This window comes from Taudactylus pleione, unplaced genomic scaffold (assembly GCF_031769625.1).
Source record: "Taudactylus pleione unplaced genomic scaffold, aTauple2 ptg000202l, whole genome shotgun sequence".
NCBI lineage: Eukaryota > Metazoa > Chordata > Amphibia > Anura > Myobatrachidae > Taudactylus > Taudactylus pleione.
The window spans coordinates 5858384-5873972 of NW_028284604.1; the positions used below are offsets into that span (position 1 = coordinate 5858384).

General features: G+C 44.0%; 1 protein-coding gene across 1 annotated transcript in view; it reads left to right on the top strand.

The window, feature by feature from the left end:
- SLC25A46 (solute carrier family 25 member 46) overlaps window positions 1–15589 on the top strand; it is a 41693-nt gene that overhangs the window by 19159 nt on the left and 6945 nt on the right. Inside the window, exons 3-7 of the mRNA XM_088477680.1 lie at window positions 163–220; window positions 1794–1871; window positions 3195–3295; window positions 13382–13438; window positions 14273–14330. Coding sequence (XP_088333806.1) covers window positions 163–220; window positions 1794–1871; window positions 3195–3295; window positions 13382–13438; window positions 14273–14330 — 352 coding nt within the window. The remainder of the gene's footprint in view (window positions 1–162; window positions 221–1793; window positions 1872–3194; window positions 3296–13381; window positions 13439–14272; window positions 14331–15589) is intronic.

The following is a 15589-nucleotide window of genomic DNA, read 5'->3' on the forward strand; positions in this document are numbered from 1 at the left end:
AAATTATAGATGTTCTTTTTCATGAAGTAAATGTATAATAATATACAGTACTTTGGGTGGGGTGTCTTTATTTTGTATTGTTATACATGTTCATAATGTCCTTGTGTTGTTTGCCCTATGTGCTAATTCCATTATTTAATTCTAATTTTTTTTTTTTCTTAGCCTCTTTACAGAAAATGTTTTGGCTCACCCATGTATTGTCCTGCGCCGGCAATGCCAGGTAAATCTTTTTTTTTTTTTTTTTTTTTTTCCTTTTTTAATCTTTTTGTTGCTGTAACAGGTAGCAAAGTGACATACAGAAGTGTTGGTAAGTATTTTGCACAGCAGGGCAGCCTCCTCTCAATGCAAGATCCTGCAATGTTTGAGGAAGTCTCATAGTCGGGCACTATTGTTTACCAGTCCTCGGACAGACTCTGCTGTGGTGGATTTCCTGCAATGTTCGAGGAACAGTCTCATAGCTGGGCACTATTGTTTACCAGTCCTCGGACAGACTCTGCTGTGGTGAATTTCCTGCAATGTTCGAGGAACAGTCTCATAGCTGGGCACTATTGTTTACCAGTCCTCGGACAGACTCTGCTGTGGTGAATTTCCTGCAATGTTCGAGGAACAGTCTCATAGCTGGGCACTATTGTTTACCAGTCCTCGGACAGACTCTGCTGTGGTGAATTTCCTGCAATGTTCGAGGAACAGTCTCACAGCCAGGCTCTATTATTTACCAGTCATCTGCAACCTCTTTCGAGGGGTTTAATACCACTATTTAGATCATTAATGTACACCTATAGCATGGCCAATTATTAATAGTGTAGCAGCTAAACATTCCATTATTTAAGCTATTGGTATAAACGTCAGTTAACTTCACTCTGTGGTATACCACAAACATATGTCAACCAATCATCACGAATGGCTGAGCCTATCATCATTTGTTAATGGATTAAAATGCAGCGATACTTCTTGTTGACCTCATTCATTTATAATGTAACAATTTATAATATCTGGTTTATATCAGGAAAGGGCTGTACAGTCTGCATCTATTGCTCTTCAGGCTTGGCCCTCGCTCTCCATCCATTCCACTACAGCAGGGTTTCCAAACTCCGTCCTCAATGTGGGCTACATCAATTAGCGGAGATTTGCCGTGAAACATCCCACGATGTCTGGCTGCCCGTATATTTGCCTATTACAGTATGCCCAACATCGCTATTTTTCAATCGCACTTATACGAGGAAAAACTAGTGGTGTTGTTGGTCACAAACCGCACATAGCGGCCAAGCATTTAATTGAATTGTCTTCATAGTATTTACTCTATAATAAGTACCCTCTGGTTTCTATTACAGCAAAAAGTAAATGTTTTAGTAGAGAGATGAAAGGTATTTATGGTTCTGATGGAATTAATAGGCTGCATTCTAGTAAATGTTACCTCCGGTTACATAATTCTTCAGTGGCCTTACTTTGTACAGGTGCATCACAACCTCCTCTATAGCCCAATGTTACATAAACCAAAATAAGACCTGAGGTACAGGAAACCAGGTTCAGCTGCCCCAGATTCTAGGTCCTTGCTTTATAGTTACAAATAAAGGCCGGGGCAGTATTCCTGCCTCAGTGACATGCATACTGACTCTTACTAACATTTAGTATTACTGGTGACTTACTGTATGATCCTTTTGGATGTTGTTTTTGTTATATTCGAAAATTCTTTTTAAACAGCAAATGCAATTACAAACCATTAAACATTATAGTAGCGCATTCATTGTGCATATAACTAATAATACTCCTAATGTGTATTTATTATTTTTCAGGTTAACTACCATGCGACCAATTACCATTTGTCACCATTTAGCATTGTGAGCATTATGTATAGTTTCACTAAGACACAGGTATGTTTGGCAGCTACAGTTACTATATGTGTTTTTCATTCATTACTTTGTGCCCATTGTTGTTCTATCAGAATTAAGTATTAAGGCTTGATTTCCCCACCCAAGAAGGGGAAGCACCAGTTCATGTAACTTTGGTATCACTGTTACTAGTTTATAGCATGTTTTATCAATGGCACTCTGTCATATTAAGGGGGGAATTCAATTAGCCACGAAAATGTAAACTTTTCGCATGTGTAAACTTTTTGAGACAATTGCTTATGGAGATTTTGCACCTTTGAAAAGCTGCAGCTAATAGGATTGCACGAAACGCACGATAAGCTGCATTTGTGCAAAAAGTCTTCACTTGTGCAAAGTTATGGCACAAACGCGGCTTATAGGGTATAATTGAATCTGGCCCCATGTCTGTTTTATGAGATTCTGCATGTGAATGTCCAGTAGTTGCACAACAAGTTTTAGGTGAGATCCATGTAGCCATGAGGTTCAGATAAAACTTTGGCCCTCATTCAGAGCCGGACGCTCTGAGCAGAGCACACGCTCTGAATGAGGGCCGTCCTCCATAATTATGGAGCGTCCTCCTGGACGCTCGTATAGCTGTGGGTCACCACCCACAACCTATACGAGCGTGCAGGTTGATGGCCGCGATGGTCTTGACCATCGCCACTGCGAGCCGGAGCCTGCGGTTGAGTTTCTCAACCGCAAGGCCCGGAGTGATTTTGGCTCTATCAGAGCCAAAATCACTCCCACTGACATCACTAGTGATGTCAGTGGGCCGGCTTCTGACGGTAGGCGTTCCCTTGGGAACGCCCCCGTCTGGGAGGCACGCCCCCGGCACGCCCACCAAAGGGGGCGTGCTGTCAATCAACATCGACAGCACGCCCCCTTTGATCAGACACAACGAGCGAAGAAAAGTCCTTCGCTCGTCGCGTCTGGCGCATGCGCACGACGGAGCTCCCGCCGTCGTGCACACCATCGACCCTCTTGCGAGCGGACAGCCGCTTGCGAGTGGGTCTGAATCAGGCCCTTTGTTAGTTATCTAGGTAGGAAACTTCATTAGTTTTTCCTCTCACCCTATAAAGATAATTATCCGCAATATGCACAGCTACACATTGTGTAACCTGTCGCTTACATAAATCTACACCTAGCTTTGCAGGACAGTGTTACCTGATCTGTGACACATTCTGGAGTATAGTAGCTGATCTCTCACTGCTATACAACTTATCAGCTTTTCCCTCTGTACGTCCCCTCTTCCAATAGTGTTTTGAATTTCTGTTTAATTTGTGTCTTGGAACTATTACTGATTTACAATGTGTCTTGTGCAAATAGGGCCCGAGAGCACTGTGGAAAGGAATGGGCAGCACTTTTATTGTTCAGGGTATAACCCTTGGAGCAGAAGGAATCATCAGTGAATTAACACCTCTGCCTAGGTAATAAATTAAAAAAATACTCTTATTTCATTGTTTAAACTAATTTTAAACTCTACTATAAACTGTTGTTTGTAGATCTTTAACCTTTTCCCTGGCATGGTCGCATCAAATGCCACCACGCTAGGCTGGGCTTTCCCTGACAGTCTCATCAGATGCGACCACGCCATGCTGAGCTTTCCCTGACACAGTCTCATCAGATGCGACCACCCCAGGATGGGCTTTTCCTGACAGTCTCATCAGATGCGACCACGCCATGCTGAGCTTTCCCTGACACAGTCTCATCAGATGCGACCACCCCAGGATGGGCTTTCCCTGACAGTCTCATCAGATGCGACCACGCCATGCTGAGCTTTCCCTGACACAGTCTCATCAGATGCGACCACCCCAGGATGGGCTTTTCCTGACAGTCACCTCAGATGCGACCAGTCAGAAACGCCCACTGGACGGCTGCTGGGTAATCTTCCAGCAGTCACCAATCTCAGAGGGACTTCAGCACCCATGGCTCCTCCCTAAGTGTGTGATCATCACTGCTGATCATAGTGATCAGCCAGCCAGGTGGCACCCCCTACCGGGTGGCTGCAGAGAGGAGCAGCTGCAGAGGACATGTGAATACAGCAGCACGCTGTCCTCTGTGTATACCCGACAGCTACAGAGAGGAACAGCCATCGGAGACATAAAAATATAGCAGAACCTCTGCCCCCAGCACTCACTGATCATCAATCCAGATTGTTTTTACGATACATGAGGAAATACAAGTTTATAACTGTTGATATTAATATAATACATTTCCTTTTGATTATGGCGATCCCGTATCGGTCAAGACTATCAATACAAGTCCTAAATAGTTTTAAAAGTTTAAAAGTGTTTTAAGTTCAAGTTCATTCACAGTATGCCAAAAAAAAAATGCTGTTGCTCCTTCATCCACTAGGGGACACTGGAGTTACATTGGGGTATAGATGGGTGATTAGTGAAGTCTGACACTTCTTTAGAATTTAAGTTGGCTACATCCCACTCTATACCCCACTGACCTCAGTTTAGATGAAGTGCCTGAGGGAGCCAGGTGCTTTTCTGTGACTGTCTCCAGCCATTTTACTGGTAACAATTTTTATTCTTCATTCTGATGACACACAGCAAGTTGCTGCAGTCTGCCTGCACCATGGGAGCCGCCGGAGGGACCCGACACGGCTTACTGAGGCCGGTGTCCGGGTCCTTTGCTGCGGGGTCAACGGGCCCTGTATGGCTGGCACCTTTGATTAGTAATGGCGGTGGGCATTTTAGTAGCGGGACCCCCAGCCTGTAGGGAAACACCGCACGGATAGCGGCAGTGTAATGGTGCATACACATGGTCAGATAAACTTGACGATTTAAACGATAACGATCTTATCAAATCGTCAAGTTTATGGCCCCCTCAAACGACGGTCGATGCGCGGGCACGAATGGTCTAACGATATTGACCATCGCCCATGCATGCAGGCCAACATGGTCGATATCGACCATGTGAGCCTGTTTACTATAGGGACCCGTGATCGTTGATCACGGGGTCGTTATAGTAGTGGGTTATTGAGGCATGTGCTGGATGTTATCTGACCGTCGGTCGAGCAGTCTGACCGTGTATGCTACGTAAGGGACTAATTTATTGAGGAAGACTGTTGATGTCTGTGTTAAGGGCTCACTGTTCCCAGGTTGGTGTCTCCACACAGTTAAACAGCGTTTTACCGCCATACATTTTAATTGTTAGCATCTCCACTCAAGTGGCTGCGCTGGGGGCCTCCAGCTGATGCTTTGTAGCTCCCCATTTGCCCGGCCATCCTGCATTCCTGGGAATGGGTCTGACTACCTCTCCTGCTTGGCGTGCGGTCCTCATGCGGACGCAGTCATTTTGCTGATCACATAGCGTGGCACATAACAGCTCACAGCAGTCCCTGAAGCCAATATCACTGACAGCGCTGATCATCCTCTCAGAGGTCCGTAAGTTGCACTAGGTATTGTGTGGGTGCCGGAGTGCGGGGCATAGCCCCGGTAGACTCCCCCTGGGGGCACTCCTCCTTCTCGATAGCTGCTACTGTATATGGTGCATGTCTGTACTGTCTTTCCTATTTAGGCAGCTACTGTGTGCCTTTTTTGAGTCTGGTCTTTCTGCTGTGTGGTCTGTGTCTGTGTTCCTCTGCTGCTTCTCAGTCTGTGCGCGCAGGATGACAGGGAAGGGTAGTTCTGTTCCAGCCACATCAGATAAGGGAAATAACAAACAGAATGGAAGGCTGCTGTAACTTCACCTACAGATACTCCGTCCTGGGTGGCTACCATAGCAGGAGCCATGCCAGAGTTGTCTCATCAGTTAGTGGGCTCCTATCAGGGACAAGAGTCCACAAATGGGTATCAGAGCCCCAGTGCAGGTTCCCTGCCTTTTTCCCAGGTGGCAAACCCAGCTTGGGCCCAAGGGTTAGCACAATCAGTACAGCTTGTACCCTGTCTTTCCAAGAAGATGACCATTCCTGTCCCAGGGTCTACTACCTTGCTAGACGGATTAGACAGGAAATTAGAAACAACCCTAAAATCCATCTATATGACAACTGGGCTTTCACTTAGGCCGGCTTTAGTCAGCGCTTGGGTGAACAAGGTGGTAGAGATGTTGGCAGAACAATTGGTCGGGGGCCTTCAGTCTAATGTTCTGTGACCCTAGCTGATCACATTAGAGAGTCGGCTATTTACCTGGGGGATTCTGCCATGGATGCTGGCCAGGTAAGTTCCAAGATCTCCGCTTTAGCGGTGGCCGCGCACTGTGTCCCCTTGCTTCAGGCCTGGCATGCTTTTGATTACAACCATCTTTCTATTATATGTGCAGTATGGAGGACGGGATGCACTAATTCCTTATTCAGTGTCTTTGCGACAAATATTGAACAGCAGTAATCCATCCACCAGTATCTTTTCTGAACTTTGTCTTGTTTCATAATCATTATTTCATGTGAGAAATTCCACAGAGACAGCAATATGTGCATATATTATTACTTAATGAAATTCAGTTCACTGCTAAGGTCTTGTGCAAAGTGAAAACAATTTTATTTCACTAATAAGATATGATTGAAAAATATTTATATCTATATTTTCACTGTACACATCTATTTATGCTTTACAAATTCAGTGTCATGCATTAGCATCTTTGAACCCAGTGAATCATTATCCTGCAACATTGTATCCAAGAAATGCTGTACCTAACGTATCTGGTGGGATAATAAATCTAGCAGAGATTAGTTTATATTGGTGAACACAGTGGGGTCAATCCAATTACATTTGATGTGCTCGCAGGTGCGAGTCATTGCGACAACTGGGAGCTTTACGGCAACTCGAATTTGCATAACAGTGCTTGCAGCCCCATAGGGCTCAGAGCAAATTATGCGAATTCGGGCTCAGAGCGGGCCGCATTTTAACGCCATTGCAATGACGACTCGCACCCTTCACATGGAATTGGATTGTGTTTGGAAGCCTGAGTGCTAACTAAACACTACTTGTGACTTGTTTAGTATATGTCCTTCACTAGCATTACTGGAGAAAGGTTCTCTGGATTTTAATTTCTGCTTAATTTTTCTGTGTTGTATGTTTGAATTTTAATGATATTCAATAAAGATTGATTTTAACTGTATATAACTATAGAGAAGTGCCCCCACAAAAAGTTTCTTTCTCTACTTTTTGTGTAAATGCATTCACACACTAGGGAGCACCACCAGAGATTGCTATTATATTTTGTTTGATATAACAGGAAGAGGCCTCTTCTTGTATGGATCTTATGATGTACTAATATTCTGGTTCACTAGTATCCTTATTACCTGTGCAGAGAAACATCTGCATTTACTACGGGTCTCCGTGCAAAGTAGAAGGTGTTGCAGCAGGCAGTAGATGAGCTTCTTGCCTCCGAGGTTCCAGTGTATCAGTGCACTCGGTCTTTTATTCCAATCTGTTAGTTAGGGCAAAGGATCAGTCCAGCCTATTTTGAATCTCAAAATGTTTGTTTGATGTTTTACCACTTCAAGATGGAGTACCTCCATTCGGTGATCATGGGCCTGGAGCCAGAGGAATTTTTAGTATCCTTTGATATCAAGAACACTTTCCGATTTGGGAACCGTGTTAGACGTTCCTCAATTTTGCCATCTCGTTATCAGTTTCAGGCTTTACCCTTTGGGCCTGTCATCAGTCCCCCCACATATCTACCAAGATGATGGCAGTGATGGTTGCCCATCTACGGTATCAGGGTGTCCGTGGTGCCATATCTGGACGACCTATTCATAAATGCTTACTTGCCGGAGACACGTCTGAGTCATGTCACCTTGAAGCATTAGGTTCTCATCAATCATGGCTGGATTGTCAACTGCAAAAAGTCCAGTCTGGTGCTGTCCCAGCGTCTCCAGTTCCTGGAGATGATTCTCAACACCTCCTTGTAGTGAGTGTTTCCAGGCTCAGGCAATGCAGGAGTTGGTCAGGATGGTACTCAAGATGAAAGGTTTCAGTTTACCTTTGCATTCGACTGCCTGGCAAGATGGTGGCATCCTTCGAGGCCATTCAGTTCGGCAGGTTCCATTCCAGGCCTCCCAGTGGTCAGGGTCTCAACTGCAAATGCACAGGCATGTTCAGCTGTCCCCTCGGCCTCGTGTCTCTCTGCTTTAGTGATTACAGACCACTCCTCACACGGCGGGTCGTTGCTTCGGCATCTAAAATTTGATTCTCCTGATCACGGACACTAGCTTATGGGGCAGAGGAGGGGTGTTTCTCCATGTGAATGTGCTGGCGCTCAAGGCAGTGTACAAATATCTCCTCCCAGCATTACATCTTCTGAAAGGACTTACGATTTGAGTGCAGTCCGACATGCCACGGCCGTGGCATACATAAATAGTCAGGGGAAACTTGCAGCCACTTAGCCATGCGGGAGTCCAGCCGTATCCTGCAGTGGGCGGAAAGACACGCCTTGGCCATCTCCACTGTGTTTATACCCGGAATTGAGAACTGGGAGGCAGACTATCTCAGCTGCAAGGACCTTCACCCTGGGGAATGGGCCCTTCACCCGGAGGTTTTCCAGAAGCTGGTCTGGCTTTAAGGCAGGCCTCGGATAGACCTAATGGCCTCTCGGTGGAATCACCAGCTGCCCAGTTATTGCTCCAGGACTCGGGATCCAGAGGCGGTGGACTCTCTGGCTGTACCGTGGTGATATCATCAGGTGAACCTGTTTCCGCCTTATCCTCTTCTGTCACGGCTGCTCAAACATATCAAGCGTGAGTCCACCATCGTAATCCTGTTGGCTCCGGACTGGCCTTGCCGGGTGTGGTACTCCGGATCTTCTCCAGCTTGTCATGGATGACCCGTGTTCATTGTCGCTCAGGCAGGATCTTCTTCAGCAGGGTCTGCTTGTGTACCTCGACTTACTGCATCTGTGTTTAACGGCGTGGCTCTTGAAGCCGCGATCTCAAAGGTGCAAGGGTATCCCTGAAACTGTTATTCCTACCATGCTTCGGGCCCAGAAGCCAGTGTCAGTGGCACACTTACCATTGCATATGGAAGGCTTATGTTGCTTGGTGTGAACACTGTAGTTTCTCCACTACTTCCTTCCGGTTATCCCATGGCCTACTATTCCTTCAGGTGGGTGTGAATGCTAGTCACCATCTGGGCTCGCCTCAAGTACTTGTCCTGGAAGACACTTCTGTTTTTGGCTGTGGCTTCAGTTTGTAGGATGTCAGAGATAGGGGCTCTGTTCTGTCACTTCCCGTACCTCATTTTTCACAATGATAGGGCTGAGCTTCGCACAAAGCCGTACTTCTTGCCAAAAGTGCACTTTTGGTCTATTATGGTTCCCGTTTTGTCGGCTGTCGATGCTGCTTCTCCATCCCTTGATATGGTTAGGGATGTCCGGATCTATGTAATACCCGGACTTGCGCAGTACAGATTCCCTGTTTTTGCTTTGATGCCTCCCAGATGTTGGCCTGCTTCCAAGCAGATGCTAGCCAGGTTGGATACACCTGGCTATTCATCAGGCCTATGTGTCCAGTGCTCTGGCACCACCTAGTTCCATCTCTGCTCACTCCACGCGCTCGGCTGGGACCTCTAAGGCTGCCCGCAGGGGTGCTTCTGCTTCCCAGCTTTGCCGTGTGGCCTGGTCCACGGTTCATACATTTGTATGGTTTGACCGATTTGATGCCTTTACAGTCATCAACGCAGGGTTTTGCAGGCTCTCTCCTACCCGTGAGGGTAGCTTTAGGACGTCTCCAGTGTAACTCCAGTGTCCCCTAGTGGATGAAGCAGAAAACAGGAATTTGTTTTTTAACGATAAATTCCTTTCACAGATTTCATAGGTGACACTGGACACACACCCAGTGCTGTTCTTTCCTGCATGTTGGTTGTCTGCTGTGTGTTTGATATTCCTGTTGGACTGTGTTTACTGTTGTTTTCTCCTTGTCCTCTCTTCCTGTTTTCTCTGCTCACCATCTCCGCTCTGGTTTAGTTAATCTAAACTGAGGTCAGTGGGTTATAGAGGGGGAGGAGTCAACTTAAATTATACAGTATTCTTAAAGTGCCAGTCTCCACTCATCACCAGTCTATAGCCCAGTGTAACTCCTGTGTCCCCTATAGAATTGGAGAAAGGAATTTATCTGTAAGTACCATAATCCTGTATTTTTATGGTATACTGTGTTTCCAAAAAAAAAAAAAGAAGTTTTAAATAAATGTTCTTGGCCTAATTCAATCCTAAAATTTTTTTAATTTTCAGAGCATTTTGTTTGAAAAAATATTAGCCAGTTAACTGGTTAAATCCTATTTTGATTAGAGTGCGCATTGCTAATGAGCCTGGTGCAAGAATGCACCTTTTATTGTCTAACAGTGATAAGATGCCACACTATGTAGACAAATGTATATTTTTATTACAGAGCCTGCAGACTGCGATTTTTATTATGATAGTTCAGTATTTCTCTCATGCGTTGGGCCAGTTGAGACCATTTTATGGAAAGGCATACTGATACCTTCACAGCTGTAAATGTTCTCGTACAATGTAAATGACATAAGAGCTTTGTTTTCTGTACTTGCATTCAGTTACTTTTAGGACTCATTCTATCTACTTTTTTGTTCTGTATACGCATTAATAAATCCATGAAAAGCGTGCTGAAATTGCATCACAACCCCTGTCTCGCATGTTAATAGATTATATGAGAGGTTCCCAAACCTTGTTGAACCACGGTGCCCAAGAGTATCCGCATTGCTTTCACGGCACCGCTAGGCCAAAAGTTTGTTATTGAGAAATTCAGAAAGAAATGTAGTAAATTGTGCTGACTTGTCATTTTTAGGCTGTTATGTGATGGGGACCGGTTTGTGCTTCGGTTTGTCCTCATATTTACTTTACATTGACTATAAATAATTTGATTTGGTTCTGGACCACCAACCTGAGGCACCCCTGCTAGTGTCCCGAGGCACCCCAGGGTGTCATGGCACACAGTTTGGGAACAACTGGTTTATATTGATAAAATTATGGAAAATGTGTTCAACACCTGACTTAAACTTAGGTTGGCTTTCAAAGTTTATTTTACTCATTTTTGACAAGTATCCCCATGCCAATGTACAAGAAACCTCTCTAGCATCCCTGTTATACCGGTAGGATACCTGGGTAATGGTTAACTTGTGCACACTGCGGACCAGAATTACATTTTGATTACCACAAGGAGTGGATTCATTTTTTCATCTACTAAGAAACTGGTCACTATTGGACACCACTGGCCATTTATAGGGTGACGCAGAAAACCACTTCTAGATGGCCTGTGTTTCCGTCATCAGGGCTTATTAGTTTAAGTATAATATACAGGTTTTCTGCTCAGTATGTGAAATGAAACGTTAAGGGGAGGTAGGGAAATGTTTAAGCTGCACCCGATTCACCATATGTACAGAAGTAATACCCCTTCCAGAGAACTGATGTCAGGAAAATACAAATTACATGTTATTTCTTTCAATCAGTGCTTTGCCGACTGGACATTAAGGCAGTCACTGGGCTTTACCACAAGTGATCACATTAAATAAGCCTAAGTACTCCTAGTGTACTCCAGACCAAACAAATGATATTAACAGCTGCATATTTCCATTTTATATGTTGTTTCCTTGGTGTTTTTCTCATGTTGCATACATACGGTACGATCTGTACCATCGACGGCTTGAGAGATATCTTTCAGTGAAGTCCTCCTGCCACATCTCTGAACAGGCAAAGTTGACGATATCGTGCAAGTTGGCCTGCATGTAAGGACGATCATAGATATCGTTATCGTCCATGCGGGAACACGCATCGTTGGTCGTTCACTTCATAAAAATGAACGATATTGTTATTGTTCATAGATATCGTACTGCGTGTACGCACTCTTATGGTACATAAACACAGATTCGCTGCATGAGCGATATCGTCTAGTGTTTCCCTGGCAGGTGTGTGCTCAGTCATTAACGAAATTGAGCACACACACTAAATTATATCATGCACGATATGATTCATTGCCGGGCTACCTCCCTCATCCCCGAACATACAAAAACCTGACAATATAGTCAGGTTGGCCTGCATGTTCGGGCGACCTGTGGGAGCGCGCATCGTTGGTCGTTATCGTTCATCGTTTTTGCGTAAAAACTGACCGATATAGTGAACTATAAAGTTATCGTTCAGTCGTTCAAGATATCGTCTAGTGTGTACGCACCTTTAGGCTTGTAATGCCAAACAAACAATGGGTATAAGGCCAAAGTCCCGCACAAAGAAGCTCAACATGAAAACCTTGCCAGAAACCAGATTAGCACATTTGGTTTCTGGCGATACCCAGACCTCCCACCTGTGGAAGATTCAGGGGCTTATGTCATAGACTGTGAGATGCAGGCACAGGTGCGCCATTCCATCAAGTCTCCTTCTGTATTTAAAACCTCAATCCATTTAAAAGGCAGAACCAGGTTACGTTTGCATTTAAAATGATTGCCGCTTTAATATACAGGCAGACTCGCCAGAATTGCGCCCGTGTCTGCATCTCACAGGCTATTACATAAGCCCCACAATCGTCTTTCTGCTCTCATTTCTTTTTTACACAGATATCAAAACCATGTAGACTGCACTGCATAGTATTAATAACATCAAAACAAGTCTTACATTTAGGGTTTCTGATGAATGTGGCTTGCAGAGGCCTAGCCACACTAGCTTATGTATATGTCTTTGATTTCCAAGTGATGGTTGCCCATCTACGGTAAGTCCAAGTGGCAAATCCTAAAACATCTTATATATAAAATTTGTTGGTCTGTTTGTTTGACTGTCCAGTTATGCATTCAGATACCCCTGCACCGATTGGGATGAAACCAATATGAGGTGGTCCACTTGGTTCCTGGCCAGGTTTTATGGGGGTTCTGGTCCCAGTCGGACCTTTCGTTGGTGTACACTGGGCAGAACTTTGACCGAGGGAGCCTGTTCTGGGCCTTCCACTGGATGGATTTGGACAACATCACATAATAATACTTAAGCACTTGAAAATACACCCCTGCACCGATTGGGAAGAAACCAACACAAGGCGGTCCAGTTAGATCCTGGCCAGGTTTTAGGAGGGTTAGGGTCCCAGTCGGACCTCTTAATAGAGCCTGTTCTGAACCTTCCACTGGATGGTTTTGGACGACATCACATAATAAAACTTAATAACTTGAAAATTTAAACTCTGGCAACTCAACTAGTTAATATAGTACCTATATATTACACAGCATACAATCCATTTTCATACCACATGACACACGTTATGTCAGAAGCTACTTCGCTAACCAGCATGGTTTTGGAGTGTGGGAAGGATATGGAGCTTTTGGAGGAAACCCACGTCGGGGTTGAAGCAGCAATGCTAGCTACTGTGCTATGGCATATATTACTGTAATGTTATGTTCCTCCATGTGAAGTGTTTAGCAAACTACGTATAGCCACGATTTCAATTTGCTTGTATTTGGATTTAAATAGGTAATTTTAGTGTGTGCTCCCATTTTTTTCTTTTATGCTTCATTTATTTATTTCTTGCTATGGGTATAAAATGACTGTAATATAGCATATTGGTATTTTTCTTATCTCTCCAGGGAAATAAACCATAAATGGAGCCCCAGGCAAATAGGAGGACATATCCTACTTAAAGGGTGAGTGAAGCTTTCACGTTATACTAATTGGAAACTTTGTAAGAAAAGTATTCCTTTCCCTGTAATAATACGTTTATTGTGCTCTTATTGAACTGCTTCACTGACGTTGAGTGAGCATTAATGCAAGTGCTAGAAGATTTGATATTGCCGTAATTAAAATACAAAATAAACGACACCCAGCTGGTGATTCAATTAAAATACAAATTTCACATATAAAGCAATTATATAGTAGTCTACGGAGGATAATTTATTAACTGGTTTAATAAGTGGTAACGGAGATTGGCGAAAATCTCTGAATCGGGCCCTTTGATAAAGCCGCCTTAGTGCCAAAACTAGTCAGAGGACTACTTCCACCTGCCATTTGGTGCTGTTGTACCATAACAATCTGTTGCCACTTGTTTGGATTTCTGCGGCTGCTAAGAGACTGGTTTGTGAGCTCACATCAGGACTATAGGTGCTGTACACCGGACCCAGGCATCAACCGGTCGCCACCTGTTTGGATATCTCCTGCTACTAAGACACTGGTTTGTGAGCTCACATCAGGACTACACTGTATGTGCATGGCTGGCGCTAGGTTTCTCTGTGCCCAGCGCGCTGTCCTGTGCTGCACTCTCCCGCTCCCTCCCCCTGAACGTATACCAATAACGCCAGAGAGTAGGGAGGAGGGTGGGTTTTTCCGGAGCCGGGCGGTGGTGAGATGTTCAGGCAGGGCTGTCTGATTCAGAGCGAAACGCTATTTATTTATTTGGTATGAAATGTTGTCTCTGGTAGGTGCTTGTTTACCATCCATAGTAAAATGACATAATCATGTTTTCTGGTGTCTCTATTTTGCAGATTTGTCTACGCGATTGCAACTCCCTTCTATTCAGCGAGTCTAATTGAAACTGTACAGGTAAACACTTTTTTTGTTGTTTGATTAATTTGTAGACAAAGTAGTATTGTAACTCCTATGCAAACTTCAAAATCAAATAGCATGTGTGCCATCACGAGTATGGCCAGTCCGCAATGGGTATGACTAGAACTTAAATCTATTTTCTTTTGTAATGCTGTACATAGCTCTCCCCCCATGTTGCCCACCTGAGCCATCCCTCCCAGGGTGAGAAGTTTTGATTACGCAATCCTGAGACTCCACTCTGCAATACATTTCCCATCCCAGAGATCACTTGCCTGTCATTACTGTTTATCTGTTCATTGGTAGTGCAACACTCGTACAGTTCTCACCTGACTGTCTGCCTCCTCTTTTGTGATAGTACTAGCTATCAATGTTTTGTTTGTTTTTTAAATGCAAGAAAATTAAACAAAAAAAGTTTTTTGTTTTTTTTATAATCTCAACCAAATGAAACGAAATATGTAAGAAAAGGTGATTTTGGGGTACTTTGAGGGCACCTTGAAAAATTAAAAAAAAAACAAATTATTTTTCAAATAAAAAATTATTGTAGTTAAATTTGGGTTACCTAAACTAATGAAAAAGTTGATTTTGGGGTAATTTAAGGACATATATTTTTTTACACCAAAAATGAAATGTAATTATTGGACTAATTAAGCTAATAGGAAACTTCCAAATGCCTAATTGGGGGCGTCAAAGGGGTTCAGCACAGTGTCCCAACATTTTAACCTTAAAATAAAGATTTTCCTTTCCATCTCTCACCCTCAGGGAGGTGTGAGTGGAAAGTTGCGAATTTAGTCTAACTGGTTCAGTGCGAGTTGCTAATTGAATTGCAAAATGAATTCGCTATGCGAATTCGAGGTGAAAATAGCAACTTGCACCTCGCAATTCACACCTAATAGGATTGACCCCCAAAGTATGCTAAGCGACCAGCTTCCAAACTCTTAAACAGTTGACATACTTGACGTGCTACCCACCTGGAACACCTTTGGCTGGAACCCGTCTACCTTTCTTCTTGTAGTGGTGATCCTATTCCAACTCATCTGCCTGGGTGAGAGACTTTCATCTTCTGGTATGAATAAGGGTGTTTCCTACCCCTTCTTTTCAGTTGGCTTGTCGCACTGCTATTATTGCAGTGTGTCTTGCCTTTGGGTTAAAACGCCTTTAATGTTCACATTTGCTGCTCTGTATCTTCTTTAAGAAAAATCTGAACCATCTATCCTTCCACTCCATCTCCTTGGGATCTGAACCTGGTTTTAATCCTC